The sequence below is a fragment of the Pipistrellus kuhlii genome, unplaced genomic scaffold, assembly GCF_014108245.1.
Source record: "Pipistrellus kuhlii isolate mPipKuh1 unplaced genomic scaffold, mPipKuh1.p scaffold_m20_p_2, whole genome shotgun sequence".
In the NCBI taxonomy this organism is placed as follows: domain Eukaryota; kingdom Metazoa; phylum Chordata; class Mammalia; order Chiroptera; family Vespertilionidae; genus Pipistrellus; species Pipistrellus kuhlii.
Genome location: NW_023425515.1, coordinates 92,001,120 through 92,016,510, shown reverse-complemented (window position 1 = coordinate 92,016,510; position 15,391 = coordinate 92,001,120). Strand labels below are relative to the sequence as shown.

General features: G+C 41.3%; 1 protein-coding gene across 1 annotated transcript in view; it reads right to left on the bottom strand.

Annotated features, from left to right (window-relative positions):
• Nucleotides 1-13,010, bottom strand: part of MINDY4B (MINDY family member 4B) — a 35,567-nt gene extending 22,557 nt beyond the window's left edge. Inside the window, exons 1-5 of the mRNA XM_036445127.2 lie at nucleotides 12,904-13,010; nucleotides 12,635-12,662; nucleotides 10,634-10,801; nucleotides 5,409-5,528; nucleotides 4,602-4,693 (exon numbers count right to left, since the gene is read on the bottom strand). Of these exons, the coding sequence (XP_036301020.1) occupies nucleotides 4,602-4,693; nucleotides 5,409-5,528; nucleotides 10,634-10,801; nucleotides 12,635-12,662; nucleotides 12,904-13,010 (515 nt within the window). The remainder of the gene's footprint in view (nucleotides 1-4,601; nucleotides 4,694-5,408; nucleotides 5,529-10,633; nucleotides 10,802-12,634; nucleotides 12,663-12,903) is intronic.
• Between the last annotated feature and the right edge of the window lie 2,381 nt (nucleotides 13,011-15,391).

Genomic DNA, 15,391 nt, shown 5'->3' with positions numbered 1-15,391 from the left:
CATTCATGCAGCAAATTGTGTGCGCTCCATCTAGATTCCCTGGGATCTCTTTTACTTAGATGGTGGACATATCACCCAGCTGCTTCCAGTACTGCTGCTACTGGTTCCTACTTTTCAACTTTCTCTGAAGTACTGGAGACACCTGGCCCAGAGGGGATGAGGAGTTATGCCTGTCCTGCAGGATGGCCAAGGCCGATGCCTGATGGAGTGGAGGTACCAAAGCCCTGCTCCCTCAGCTGTGGATGGGCAATGAGCTCCGGGGATCAGGTTGAGGCTAGACTTCACAAGAATCCTATTCTTTTTTAAAAAAAAATAAATTGTAATTGTTGAAAGTATTACATATGTCCCCTTCCTCCCTACTCAACTGCTTCTAGCCTACCCTCCCTCCCCACCGCCTGCCCCTGGCCTTCACCACACTATTGTCTGTGTCCATGGGTTATGCATATATGCATACAAATTCTTTGGTTAATCTCTTTATACCCACCCACTCTATCCCACGCTTCTATGTCTCTGGTTCAATATTGTTCATCAGTTTATTTTGTTCATTAGATTCTACTTATGAGTAAGATCATGTGATACTTGTCTTTCTTTGGCTCATTTCACTTAGCATAATACTCTAAAAGGTCCCTCCATACTGTATCAAAGGGTAAGAGATTCTCCTTTTTTTACTGCTGCATAGTATTTCTTGGTATAAATGTACCACAGCTTTTTTATCCACTCATCTACTGATGGACACTTTGGCTGTTTCCAGATCTTAGTATTGTAAATTGCACTGCTATGAACCTAGGCATGCATATGTTCTTTCTGATTGGTGTTTTGAGTTTCTTATGACATATTCCTAAGGATTACTGAGTCAAATGGCAGTTCCATATTTAATTTTTTGAGAAAACTCCATGATGTTTTCTATAATGGCTGTCCCAGTTTGCATTCCCACCAATAGTGTACTAGGATTCTTTTTTCTCTATATCCTCTACAGCCCTTCTCATTTGTTGATTTGTTGATGGTAGCCATTTTGGCAGGTGTAAGGTAATTCCTCATTATTTTTTTAATTTGCATCTTTCTGATGATTAGTGACTGAGCATTTTTTCATATGTCTCTTGGATATCTATTTGCCACTTTGGATGAGTGTTCATTTAGATCATTTGCTTATTTTTTAATTAGATTGTTTGTCTTCCTTTTGCTAAGTTGCATGAATTCCTTATATATTTTGGATAGTAACCTTTTATCAATATGTTCTCCCATACAATGAAATTTTTTTTCCAGCACCTTTTCATTTTGTTGATGGTTTCTTTTGCTATGCAGCCTTTTTAAAATTTTGATGTAGTCCCATTTGTTAATTTTCTCCTTAGTTTCCTTTGCCCTAGATATATCCACAAACATATTGCTATGAGAGATGTCTGAGATTTTGCTGCCTATAGTTTTTTTTCTCTAGGTTTCATGACTTACATTTACATCTTTTATCCATTTCTAAGTTTCATGACTTACATTTACATCTTTTATCCATTTGAGCTTACTAGTATTTTTGTGTATGGTGTAAAAATGAACTAGTTTCTTTTTTTCCCCCTTTTTTTTCCTTTTCTTTTTTTGCATGTATCTGTTCAATTTTCCAACACTATTTATTTAAGAGACTGTCTTGACTCCATTGTATGCTGTTGCCTCCTTTTGTCCAGTATTAACTGAGTGTAATGACTTGGGTTGATTTCTGTGTCTCTATTCTGTTCCATTGATCTATATGTCTGTTCTTGTGCCAATACCAGCATTTTTATTATGGTGGATTTGTAGTATAACTTGATATCTGGTTTTGTGTTTCCTTCATCTTTGTTTTTCTTTCTCAAGACTGCTGTGGCTATTCAGGTTCCAGATACATTTTTGGAGTATTTTTTCTAGATCTGTGAAATATGCTGTTGCTAATTTAATAGAGATTACATTGAATCTATAGATTGCTTTGGGTAGTATGGACATTTTAATGATGTTAATTTTACCAATCCATGAACACAATATATTCTTCAGTTGTTTATATCTTCCTCTATTTCTTTTTTTCAATATCCTGTAGTTTTCTGAATATAAGTCTTTTACCTCCTTGGTTAAGTTTATTTTTAAATATCTTAATTTTTGTTGTTGTTGCAGTGATAAATGGGATTGTTTGTTTAGTTTCTCTCTGAAAATTCATTATTGGTATATAAAAATGCCATTGATTTCTGGGTTTTAATTTTGTATCCTGCTACAATGCCGAATTCATTTATTAAAGCTAGTAGTTTTTTGGTGGAGTCTTTAGGGTCTTCTATGTACAATGTCATATCATCTTTGAATAATGAGAGTTTTACTTCCCCATTTCCAAATTGTATGTCTTTTATATTTTCTTCTTATCTGATTGCTGTAGTTAAGACTTCCAGTTGAATAAGAGAAATGAAAGTGAACATTCCTGTCTTGTTCTTATTCTTAGGAGAAATGGTTTTAGTTTTTGCCATTTGAGTATGACATTGGCTATAGGTTTGTCTATTGGCTATGGTCTTTATTATATTGAGGTATGATCCCTCTCTTCCCACTTTGCTGAGTTTTTATCAAAAATGGGTGCTGTCTTTTGTCAAATGCTTTTTCTGCATCTATTGATATGATCATGTGATTTTTTTTCCTTTCAGTTTCTTTATGTAATGTATCACACTTATTGATTTGTGAATATTGTAACAGCTTCCCATCCCTGAAATAAATCCTACTAGGTCATGGTATATAATCTTTTTAATATATTGCTGGATCCAATTTTCTAATATTTTGTTGAGGATTTTAGCATCTTGTTCATCAAGGTTATTAACCTATAATCTTCTTTCTTTGTAGTGTCATTATCTAGGATACTGTTTGCCTCATAGAAAGAGCTCAGAAGTGTTCCTTCCTCTTGAATTTTTTAGAATAGTTTGAGGAAGATAGGTGTTAGTTCTTCTTTTAATGTTTGGTAAAACTCACCTGTGAAGCCATCCATACCACTGCTTTTGTTTGCCAGGAGTTGTGGGATTTTTTTTAAAATCAATTTTATCTGTTGTTATTGGTCTATTTGGGTTTCCTGGCTCTTCCTGATTCAGTTTTGGAAGATTGTATTTTTTTAGGAATTTTTCCATTTCATCCACATTGTCTAGTTTATTGGCATAGAGTTGTTCATAGTATTTCCTTATAATCCTTTGTATTTTTGTATTGTCAGTTGTTACTTCACTGCTTTTGTTCCTGATTTTATTTACTTAGGCTATCTCTCTTTGTTTTTGATGAAATATGTCTAAAGGTTTATCAATCTTGTTTATCTTTTCAAAGAACCAGTTCTTGGTTTCATTGATTTTTTGTTTTTGTTTTTTCAGTCTTTATGCCATTTATTTTTGCTCTGATCTTTATTATTTCCTTCCTTCTATCACTTTAGGTTTTTCTTGTTCTCTTTCTAATTCTTTAAGTTGTAGGGTTAAATAATTTATTTTAAGTTTTTCTTGTTTTTTTAAAGTAGGCCTGTAGTACTATGAACTTGCCTCTCAGGACTGCTTTTATTGTGTCCCAGAGATTTTGGGTAGCTGCCTGTTCATTTTGATTTGTTTCCAGGAAGTTTTTTTTTATGTCTTTCTTGATTTCACTGGTAACCCATTTATTGTTTAATGATATTCTATTTAGCCTCCATGTGTTTGAATGTTTTTGGGTATTTTTATTGTAGTTGATTTCTAATTTCATGCCATTGTGATTTGAGAAGATGCTTGATATGATTTCAGTCTTCTTGAACTTGTAGACTTGTTTTGTGTCCTAACATGTGGTCTATCTTTAGACCCACATGCACTTGAAATGAATGTATATTCTGTGAATTATTCTGTAAATGTCAACTAAATCCATCTGACCTAGTGTGTCATTTAGAGTCACTGTTCAGAATCCTATTCCTTCTCAGCCTCTCCTTCCTCATCCTGCTTCCCACTCTTTTTTTCCAGGTTTCAACTGAGGGCATTCCCTTCATTAACCCCTCGTATAAGGAATTTCAGTTTACTCTGTTTCTAAGGAACCTGGAAATTCACTAACTTAGAATATATTGTACACTTAGTTCCAGTTTTGGTGATGACTTATCTTGCTTAAAGGAAAGTAGATGCCTTTTTCTTATTTATATTTTCTCTAATAGCAAGCATAATGTTTTGCAAACAATAGGGTTTGTTAACTTCTAAGAATAAAGTAATTTGAACTAATGGCAAATACCAAACTCTGTACTTTGGCAGCCTGATTAGAGAGAAATAATTAGTCCTTCATTTATCAGGGGTTTCCATTGCCATTTTGTTCCTCCCTGGAATTGCTAGTTTGAAACTTCCTGTCGAATATTATCAAGGAAGCCCACCCAAGACCTGGTGTTTTATTTTATTTGACAGGGTGATCTGCAGCAGAGCATAAAACTGTCAGCATTATTCTGTAGCTGCACTTTGAGAGTAACCCCAGGAGAGCCGTCCCCATCACAGAGCCCAGCTCCGAGGGAAGAACCAGCCCCATTTTTGTTTGTGAGTAAGTCTTCCTGAGGGGACCCAGGGATTTCTGCTGTGATTATTTAGCAAATAAAGGTTCTCATGAAATGAGTGACTCTTCCAAGTACTTCCTCTTACCTGTGGAAGTTACCGTCTTTCTCCTCCCTTGTAAACAGCAAGTACTTGATGATCAATCCTTGTACGGCCATCTGAACACTTTGGGCACCTCCCTGCAAAGGGGAAGATGAATGGTAAGGCTAGGAGCAGAGCTTTACAGTAGTAATGGAGCCTCTCAGGGCTGATGTTCCAAGGGAGAACTCATGCAGATGGATATCATGCTCTGTTCTTCCATGCAGCCCATCCCTTCTGGTGTACAGCAACACCTAGACTGAGCAAGGGACATTGCACTACACTGACCCACCCTTCTCCATGGGCTGCTGCCAAACTGGAATCTGCAGTGATCAACTTCCTTGTGGAGCACTGGCACTGGGGATATGTGCTCTCTTCCACCCTGACTCCCTGGTGCCCCTGCTTCAGATCAACGTGCATATTTGTAGGAGATAAGGAAATAGATGCCTAGCTCTTGAACTTGTGTGTGACTGCTGATCACTGACATGAATTATTAAGGGTTTGAATAAGCCAGAGAGAAGTTGCTAGATCTCCTGCCTCTAAATCCTCAGAGATGCTTAGGACTTGGGTAAAAATCCAGGAAAATTGGAAGTTACAAGGAGGGAGAGAGAAGAGAAAGAAGTCTGAGCCTTTGTTACAACTCAGACAGTAAGTTATAATTTTAAATAGTTTTATCACTTAATCTCAAATTTTAAATTATTGATATGTTTCTACAAGTTATTACAATGAAAACATGTGTTACATGAATGAGAATAAAAGGAAACATAAATAAGGAATATAGAATTGGGGTTTTTAAAAATTGTCATCTGCTATTACCTTTCCCACTTCCAAAGCAAAAGCCAGGTCAGAAAAAGGATCATGGAACCTGAAACAGGCCTTTTTCCAATCACAGCTGAAGACATAGACCGTATTTCCAAAGAGGCTCTGCTGCAGCTTCTGAGAGGAGGGAATTCAAATGGTGAGTTCAAAGGAAGAGAATTCTTCTGAGGCACTTTCCTCATCAACCTTAACTAAGGCAGTGAAACCACAGAGGTGGCCTGCCCCTTCCTACATTTAGAGCTACACTTCTCTATTTTAATTGTAAAGTACCGTGCAGAAGATTCATGTCAGGTTCACTGAGGACATTTGATCCTGAAAGCTCAGTATGTCAACCCTAAACCTATATAATCCCTATTTGATGTAATCCTTGTATCCTCTTTCATTGCTAGCCATCTCTCCTTTTACTCCACATAGTACATGCCAGGCTGTGGCTCTGTCCTTGTGCTGCTGCCCCTATATTCATGACTTGCTCCAGAAAAAAAGGAATAGCCTAGCCGGTATTGCTCAGTGGTTGAGCATCAACCTATGAACCAGGAGGTCAAAGTTCAATTCCAGATGAGGTCACATGCTGGTTTCTGGGCTCCATCCCCAGTAGGAGGTGTGCAGGAGACAGCCATCAATGAATCTCTCTCATCATTTATGTTTCTATCTCTCTTTCCCTCTCCCTTCCTGTCTCTGAAATCCATCTATACATATAAAGAGGTAATATGCTAATTGTCTGTTACTGTGTCCCAGTAATGACCAATTTGCATATTGACAGACCAACTGGAGGCTGGGTGTGCAGCAGGGGGCAGGCAGCTGGAGCCAAGTTCCTGGGGGTCTGGAGAGTGCTTGACAGGAGCTTGGACTGCAAAAAGGAAGAGAAAGCAGCCATGGGTAGTTCTTCCAATCCTGCTCAGACACCCTTCCTCAGGCCCAAACCCCCGGGGTGACGGGGAAGCTGACAGGACTGAGAGAAGACCCAGCGTCAGGGTAGCTGCAGCCTGCACCTCTGATTCCTGATCTCTCCCCTCCTCATCCTCCCCTTTCTCTTCCCCCGCCCCCCGCCCCTCCCCCGCCATCCCCACCAGGGTGGCCCACAACAATAACACACCAGCAACCACCCATCAGCACCCCCAAGGCACCTGGGGCCTGTGGCCCTCTGCTGCTGGGCCTCCTTCACTAGGGTTGGGCATGCCTCTCCTCCCTACAACTCCAGACCCGGGTGGAGGCAGGCCTGAGCAGCCCCCCAGGGTCAGACCCTTCCTCCTCCCCCAGCCCCCATAGCAGCAGTGCCATCTCTGCAGTGGAAGCAGGCTGAATCTCATTGGGGACACAGCTAAACCCACCTTCCTAGCCTGCCTGGCTCTGCCCTGGCCCGGCCCCCACCCAGCTCCAGGAGATTGGAGCCCTGCCATGGATTTGTCCACATCTGGAGTAGTGCCTGGTACAGAGTAGCTCACAATAAGCATTTGTTTAATAATTTTTAAAAAACCTTTCACTTTACATGTAAAGATCTTGAGGCCCAGAGCAATTAATTGGGATGCCCAAGGTTACATAATTAGTAAATGGCAGTGCCAGAACCCAAATGCAAGCCTTTCAACATATACCAGTCAGGGTCCCAGCAGAAAACAGTGGCTCTCTCAAGTCAGGATGATTAACTTGAGGAAAGTTTAATAAAGGAACTATTTACAACGATGTGGGCTACTTAAAGGGAAACCACAATGACTAATGCAGGGGAGAGGAGTGGTTATCTGAACCAAGAAGGAGAGTCCTAGGGAGGGGACTGCATCGGAGGAGTGGGTCCAGCCAGCTTTGCACATGACTTCATTCCCTTCCCTCCCTCCAGGCTCCCTTCTGAGTTCCCATTGGATAAACTGGACAGAAAGCCAAAGGAGGAGGGAGCACTACAGTCAGTCTCAGGCTAGAGGGTGCATCTGAAGTGGCACATGAATGACACCTGCTGAAATGCCTCTCCAGGGGATCACCCAGAGCAGTGAATTAATGAATGAAGTAAACATAACCTGGGGCCCATCTATCGGCCAGACCTTATGCTGGGGCCACCAGGCTGTGCTTCCTGCTCCCCAAAAGCCATCTCTTCGCCTGCTGCCCTCTATTCTCTATTACAGCTTCATCGATTACAGTCTGCCCAGAATACCTGCTCTCCCAGCATTACATGCAGTCCAGCCAGTGTAGTGTGATCCTGCTGGGTAGAGTTGCAAATACACCAAGGTTTGCTTATTGGTTGCCAATAAAAGAGGCTACAGGAGTGTGTTCTGGGTTGGGTTCTGGGGGGCTCTGGTTGTGGAGGAGGATGGGAAATTGCCACTGGAGGGAAGGAAGGCATGGCGTGAAGCCGGTGGAAGAGCCAGAGGCAGGTGCAGAGCTCCATGAGCTCACCTGGGCCAGCAGTCCTGACCAGAGTTCACTGCAGCACATCCACCTAAGATGTTAGATTGGGGGAGGAGGAAGGCTATGATATTGGAAATAGGGCCACAAAAGGTGAGAAATAGGAGAGCTGGGAAAAGCAAGGGTACTAGGTCCCTTCACCTAACCCTACTTCCTGAGCAGATTCCCAACAAAGCGAGTGTGCTAATGGCAGGAAATCCCACACATGCCTACTTCAAACAGAGGGGGAAGAAGACAGCAGAATGGTGACAAAAATGCATAATTCAGTGGGTGTTAGGATTCAATTGGCCAGGCAGCTGTACTGCCAAAACGTGTAGAATTGGCAAAGCTTCTAAATGACCTCCTGGGACACAACATATTGAGAACCCCAAGGTGTCGTCTTCAAGTCCCAGGAATTGTTTAGTCAATGGGACCACTATTTAAAGGACACCCTATCATCTGGCCCATATAATGGGAATAAGCCCAAATCTTTTTTTTTTTTTTTTTTTTTTTTTTAAAGAAAAATCAATCATCTCTATTTCTGGGACTTCTTTAATACTCCATCAATCCATTTCAGGCTATAGTGGTTCGATTCCTTTGTATCCCAGTCTTTTCCAAAGGTAGAGAATTGCGATGGAAAAGTCAGTGGGGAGGTGTTAATTGCATTGTGTTTATGTTTGTGGAGAAAGGAGAAAATTCGGATCCAGACTCTCCTGCCTCCACAGAACAGAGGGAGACTGGAAGACTCTGGAAGCATCTGTGAATGCATTTTTCTATTTTTAAAGTTTGTATGTGTGTTTTTAAAAATAGATTGTGTATTCACATGGTTCAAAATCCAGAATAGAAGAAGGCCGCTGAGAAAGACTCCCTCACACCCGAGCCTCTGGTCCCCATGCTCCCAGGGCTCCACGCTATGCACTCGTCTGGAATTTCTGCAGCATACACAGGCAAATACCAATAGAGAATTATAGTTTCTCTTTCTTTCACACAAAAAGTAGCCTACTTCCATATATATAAATTTTAAAGTAATATTCTCATTGGCATTTATTTCAATACTTCATTTTTATTAGAGGGTATTCATTAGAAGCATTATCTTGGCCAGTAAAATACAGCTAGTTGCTCTAACTTTTATTCCTCCAGCATAGTGTGGCCCTGTGACCACGGAGGCTGGTAACACTCACAGGATGACGCATCAACTGTCTTCATTACCCAAAGGGGAGGATTCACTAGATAGATACCTAAGACACAAGTGAAGGCACCACCCAGGGCTGGGATGCCAGCAAGCAAAGTGTAGCATCTTATGAGAGCCCTGCTGACCTGCCTTCTGTGACCTCTGGCGTTGACTAGAGGAGGGAAGGTGTATTGAGGAGGAAAGACTTTTGATGAGAAGGAGCAAATAAGTGTCCAGGACACTTGTGCTGCACATGTGACAGTGGGGCCTGTGAGAATATGCATGATAAAAAGCAATGGAGTGAGGGAGGTGGGGGAGGGGTTGGAGTTCCTAAATCTGGGGAGCTTAAGGAAAGGCCATATTTAGAGTAGGAAACACTGTGCTCTGGCCAGCTCCACCTGTGCTCGAAAAGCAGTTACAGCCCTGGCTGGGTGGCTCAGTTGGTGGAAACATCACCCCATACACCAAAAGGTTATGGGATGGGGATGATGCTTGGGCCATGTAGGGGAGGCAACCAATCCATGTTTCTCTCATATATATAGAAGGTTTTCTCTCTCTCTCTCTCTCTCTCTCTCTCTCTCTCTCTCTCTCTCTCTCAAATCAGTAAACATATGCTGTGTGAGGATTAAAAAAACAGGTGGAGGCTTCCAGGCCCCCTCAGTAACCCCTCAGCAGGGGCTGAGGACGGTGCCGGGCCATGGAGCTGTAGCACAGACACCTGTTGCTGCTGTGTGCTCAGATGGCCAAGCTCAGCCCAGAGGTTTCTGCACCCATGCCCAGGTGTAGGACAGCCTGGGTCAGGAAGGAGGTGCTTCTTCCTCCTCTTGCTTTTAGGGTCCTGGGAAAGGTCTCTGCCCAAGGCTCTAGAATACAGTGTGAAGTTGGGGGATGAGGTGAATGTGGGGGCTACATTGGAGGGTCGTGAAATTGGAGGGATCTCTCACCTAGCAGGTACTGTTTTCCTGACTCCATCCTTGGCTGAGCTTCCTGTTTCCATTGTGACTCTTTGACCATGACAGCTGGTTCTTTGGGACATTTGCCAAAGCCCTGCCTCCAGCCCTGGCCTGTTTAGTCCAATGAGTTGCTGTTGGTCAAGCCTCCTAGCTGGGTCTCCATTGCCTTTGGCACCCACCCTGGCCAAATTTTGAAATAAGCAAATGGTCCTTAGGACCCAAAACTTTCAGATCTACTTGGATCCTCAAATATCATGTTCTTTTTCAAATCTGCATATTAGTTCACAGTCCAAGAACATCTTTTTTTCCTGAGATCAACTCTTGCCCAGGACTGGGTCTGGCACATCTCCCCACCTCCCTCCCTCCTGCCCACACTCGGACAGGGTCCTGTCTCACCCCTCGACATTGTCTTACATGTTTGTAGCACTCCCCAGCCAACCTACCCTACCCTACCTTATATGGTGACTCATCTGACTTTACTCCCTCAAATTTAACTATCAGGTCCAGGAAGTGAACAAAGAGAGACTCCGTGTTTGGGAGAAAAAGACTGTAACATCAGCAGTGCCCTTGAAAAATACTATAAATAAGTCATTTTAATTATATCCTCCTTCCACCAATAACAACTGTCAGTAGTCTTATCTTCGTAATGCTCTCACATGACAGCAGATAAGATTCTCCAGCTTGGGGAAGATTACGTTTCATTTCATGTTTAATTGACAAGCTGTACTCACTGCGGCCATTGCTAGGGAGACAGGAAAGCTGTTCCACTTTGAAGAGATGATGGAGGGCTTGGGAGCAGAACAAGGGCCACTTGATGGCAAGAGTCCTTGTCTTTTGGGCTGAGGGGTTCCTGGTCCATCTTCACTCTTATCAGCAGACACATGGCTGCCTCCATGATTCTGTGTCACATGCCACAGCCAAAAACAAAGCAAACAGTGCTGTATGACCTCTCCCTTTTTCTTTCTTTCTCTCTGAAATACTTTTTATCAGAAAATGTTGTCTCCCTTTTCAAGATGTCTCAAAATTGTGATACACAGCAATAAAAGAGGCAGAAAAACCCCAGTGTCTGCATCAAAGGGGCTTCTCCTAAGATTTATGTGACTCAAGGAGGTTAAGTGCAACTATGGAAACATAATTAATGTTTAGAGAAGAATATAAATGTCATGTGTCTTGTTTCGAGGGGACAGCATCTTATAAATAACAGGTAACTTTTTCAAGTCTATACAAGGTATTTTTATTATATTGTTAACTGGCCAATAAATGAGTTGTTACCTCTTTTTACTTTTCTCAGATTCCTATGCCCCAATATGTTAGTATAATTTTCTTCTTCCTTTTAAAAAATACATTTTTATTGATTTCAGAGAAGGAGAGAGAGATAGAATGATGAAAGAGAATTATTGATCAGCTGCTTCCTGCAAGTTCCCTACTGGGGATCAAGCCTGCAACCTGGGCATATGCCCTTGACTTAAAAACAACCTGGGACCCTTCAGTCCACAAGCTGATTCTCTATCCACTGAGCCAAACCAGCTAGGGCTAATTTTCTTCTTAAAAAAAAAAATTCATGCCCCATCATTAAGGTAAAAAAATCTATTTTTATTTTTGTGTGACTGATTTTATGGCATTTAAATATGTTAGCATTAACTCTTCTTCCAATTTACTTAACTTCTACACTAATGTTATGAAACAAATCTGCCCTATTGGTGCTGAAGCATGAAAGAAACTGCTTTCTTAGTTTTTCTGGGTTCCTAGAGGTGAAGATGTTTTCTTATCTCAGAAATATAGCATCCAGTCACAGGCTACTGATGGGATAAGATGCATTTTTGTAAATCAAATGGAAAATCTTTACTTTTGTGCCAGGGGTTTTCACCACCTGCATAAACTATTACTTGGCATTTATTTATTTATTTATTTTCTTTCAAAGATTGTTTTATCATTTGAGCATTCTATTTCCCCAAATGTCAGCTATCTCCATTTAGTATTTCCAGAACTAAAGTAAAATCACAATCTCCCTGATTCTCATTTAGACTATGGTTAAGAGAGTAGCACAAATAAGTCTTTTGATCACAGATTAGTTGGGGCAAGATGCTTTAGTGTTGTGGTTAAAGTATTAATAATTCCATTGTTTGATCATATCATATACTACTGAAAATCACATTAATATTTTGTGCTGTGTTTATTCAATGATTGAATTAGTATCTAAATATAAAGTCTATTACCTTCTAAGTTTTTCAGGTGACATGAAATACAAACATTTTTTATTTTAACATTGTATAACAGATTTTAAAATACTTTCTTAACACCAGAATTCCGTCATCTTTCTCTCCTTTGAAAATGGTGAAGGAAAACAATTTCTCAGAAGTTGAATAAAGGTAAGTGTTTTCAAAACTGCTTTTCCTCAGGGACACTGAGCTCTTCATTCTCAGAATACAGTGTCATTTCACAAGAGTGGGAACCCTAGATTCTAATATTACTTTTTTTCTAAAATAATAACCATATGGTGCTTTAATGATGAAAAAAATAGCTCTTAAAAGTAGGAAAATAGAAAGAGATTTGTATGAAAAAAGAAAGCATAAGAAAAGATATTCAACAGGCTTTCTAGCTGTATGTTTTCACATGTTAAATGCTGTGCCTGAGTGACGTTATGTGCATACAATAAGTGGATTTTGCTGTTAACGTGGTTGTTTGAAGAAACAACTAGAAGAAAACACATTGGCTTTGAGAAAAGTAATTACCTGAGAAGTTGTATTATTGGTTCCCAACCTAAAGATGAAAGAGAAAACATCAAGAAAATTACTTACTCTTTTCTACCCTCACATGCAAACCTCCTCAGCCTTACTGGGAAAGTCTTTTTCTGCAAATAGTTATGCCTGAAGTGTTTTAAATGTAAATTGATAATGGAAGCTTTTCATGGAGCAAGTGTAAAAGATGATTACTTAAATACTTAAAATCCCTCTGGTTCTATTTCTAGAAATAGAAAAATGAGAAAACGAGAGCATCTTACCTGTGATAACTAAAGATTTCCCTCCATTTGTCAAGAAAAGAAATTTTCCTAGTTATCTCCTCCAAATCCAGCTCTTTGGAGCTTTGTTTCTGGTCCAGGAATGCCATAGCTGTTTAGCTATATAATGTACAGAAATGGAAGGAGGAAGTAGTTAAAATGGACGAGAGGTCTGGCAGTGGAGAGGTGTGGTGGCTGTCACAGGTGGCCAGGTGAGGACTGCTACCCCTACCTTTGAACAGCAAGATCACAGCCCAGCTGCTGCCCTGGTCTCTCTGTGAGCCCCTGTTATCAGATCCTGATTAAACTTTCATTAGAGCTGGAATACTTTGTGTATTTTTGTTCACTATATAGATGCCATGAATGTTTAATCCAAGACACAGATTTATAAACAAAAGGATTGCAATTACTTATCTGTATCAAAGCAACTGGGATACTTGAATTGATGAGAGATGCATGCTGGTGGAACATGATACTACCCAGTGCTGAAGTGCCTCTAGGAAATATTAGTGAACAGAAAATACGCAGCCAAAGATGGTAAAAGCCACCCTGTTATATCAAAGAACTCTATGAACTACAGTTGAGTAATATGTAGGCCAAGGAAAACACAGGTCAATTTGCTGTAGATTTTTAGTACACAGAAATCTTGCACAGTTTGTAAAAGAACTAGCTTGATTTGTTTAAGGGAGAAATAAATTGTAGTTTTAATAACTGAGATAATAAGGAATATTGATGGTTGTGATTGTTAATTTTATGTGTTAACTTGCTGGGATATGGTAACCAGTTTTTGGTCAAACACCAGTAGAGGTGTTGCTGCAAAGGTATTTTTTACATGTTATTAACATTTAAATAGATTTTGAGTAAAGAGGATTATTCTGCATTGTGTGGGTGAGCCTCATCCAATCAGTTGAAGGCCTTAAAAGGAAAGACTGGGGGTCCCCGAAGGAAGAAGGAAGTCTTCCTCCAAACAACCTTCCTATCTGAGCCACAGCATCACCTCTTCCTTGGGTCTCCACCTGCCAGCTGGCCCTGGGTGTATATTTCAGAATTGCCAGCCTGGAAATCATGTGAGCCAATTTCTTAAAATAAATCTCTCTCTCTCTCCACTATCTTACTGGATCTGTTTCTATATAGCACCTTAAGTAATGCAGTGGTGTTCATAAAAACAAACTGGTGCCCTACCTGGTTTTGCTCAGTGGATAGAGTATTGGCCTGTGGATTGAAGGGTTCTGGGTTTGATTCTGGTCAAGGGAACATGCCTGGGTTGCAAACTCAACCTCCAGGATGGAGTATGTGTGAGGAAGCCAATCAATAGTTCCCTCTCATCATTGATGTTTTTCTCTCTCTCCCTCTCCATTCCTCTCTGAAATCAATAAAAATATATGAAAATATATTAAAAACAAAACAAAGAAAAAACAAAACAAAACTGGTTACCAGTAAGTGTTCTTATCTTTTCTGTCTTGGTTGAATACTTCAATTGAACCTCTTCAGATGGAGGTCACACTATATAATAAAGAGCTAATATGCTAATTAGAAAGAACAGTGGAAGTCCTCTGGACAAAACCTGGGTTGTGAGGGCTGGCCAGGGCTGCGAGGGCCAAGTCCCTTGCACAAATTTCGTGCATCAGGCCTCTATTTTCTCTATAAACATTTCTGATCATGAGTTTTGTAAAATCCTGGGAATGCTAAGAAGTCAAGAAAAAGAAGTCCTTTGGATTTATTATGACTCAAGTGGTCAGCACGGAGGGGACTGCTTATATATAACACTAGTGACTCAGTGCGAAAACTCCCAAGACATGGGACTCTTCCCCCACGCCCTTCGCCCCTGGGCCATGGGACCTTACCTGAATGCTCTGAGCACAAACCCCTGCACTTCATGCTGGTATGAGGTTCATGTGGGCAGCCATTTTGGCTATGGCCCCTTACACCTCACTACACCCCTCACACTGGTCCGGTTATGCTTATTCACGTTAAGCCCGATCTGCCAACAACGCCTTAAGCCACGCCCTCTAAGAGCACCTCAGCTTTGCTCAGAGCCTCTTCCAGGGTCTTGAGCATCTGCGTGGTAATTTGGCCGTGTCCTTGCCCTCTGCCTAGGTTCAAACCACCTTCTAGCAAGACTATCTTCATGACACCTCTCAGGGCAGCAGAGCTACATATGCCCTACGGAACGGGTGCGCCCTCACATTCAGGGTACATCTTTGCATACACTGCTCCGTGGCCCCTCCTCTCTATTGGTGTTCACCCTCATTCTGCTGACTCCACGTCTGTTTCTTGACCCATGGTCCTTCTTTGAACTCTAGTGAGTCCTGTGCCTGAGTTTCCCCTCCCATGGCCATGGCCATGCCCCTACCCACAAGGCCAGAGCCTAAAGTCCTTCCCATGGTTCCAGGCTCTGCCCCTCCAGTCTGAGTCCTGGAGTCCTGCCCGGCATGGCCTGCATGCTGCAGGATGACCCCAAGGCCTGGAGTGCCACCCCAATGCCCTGACT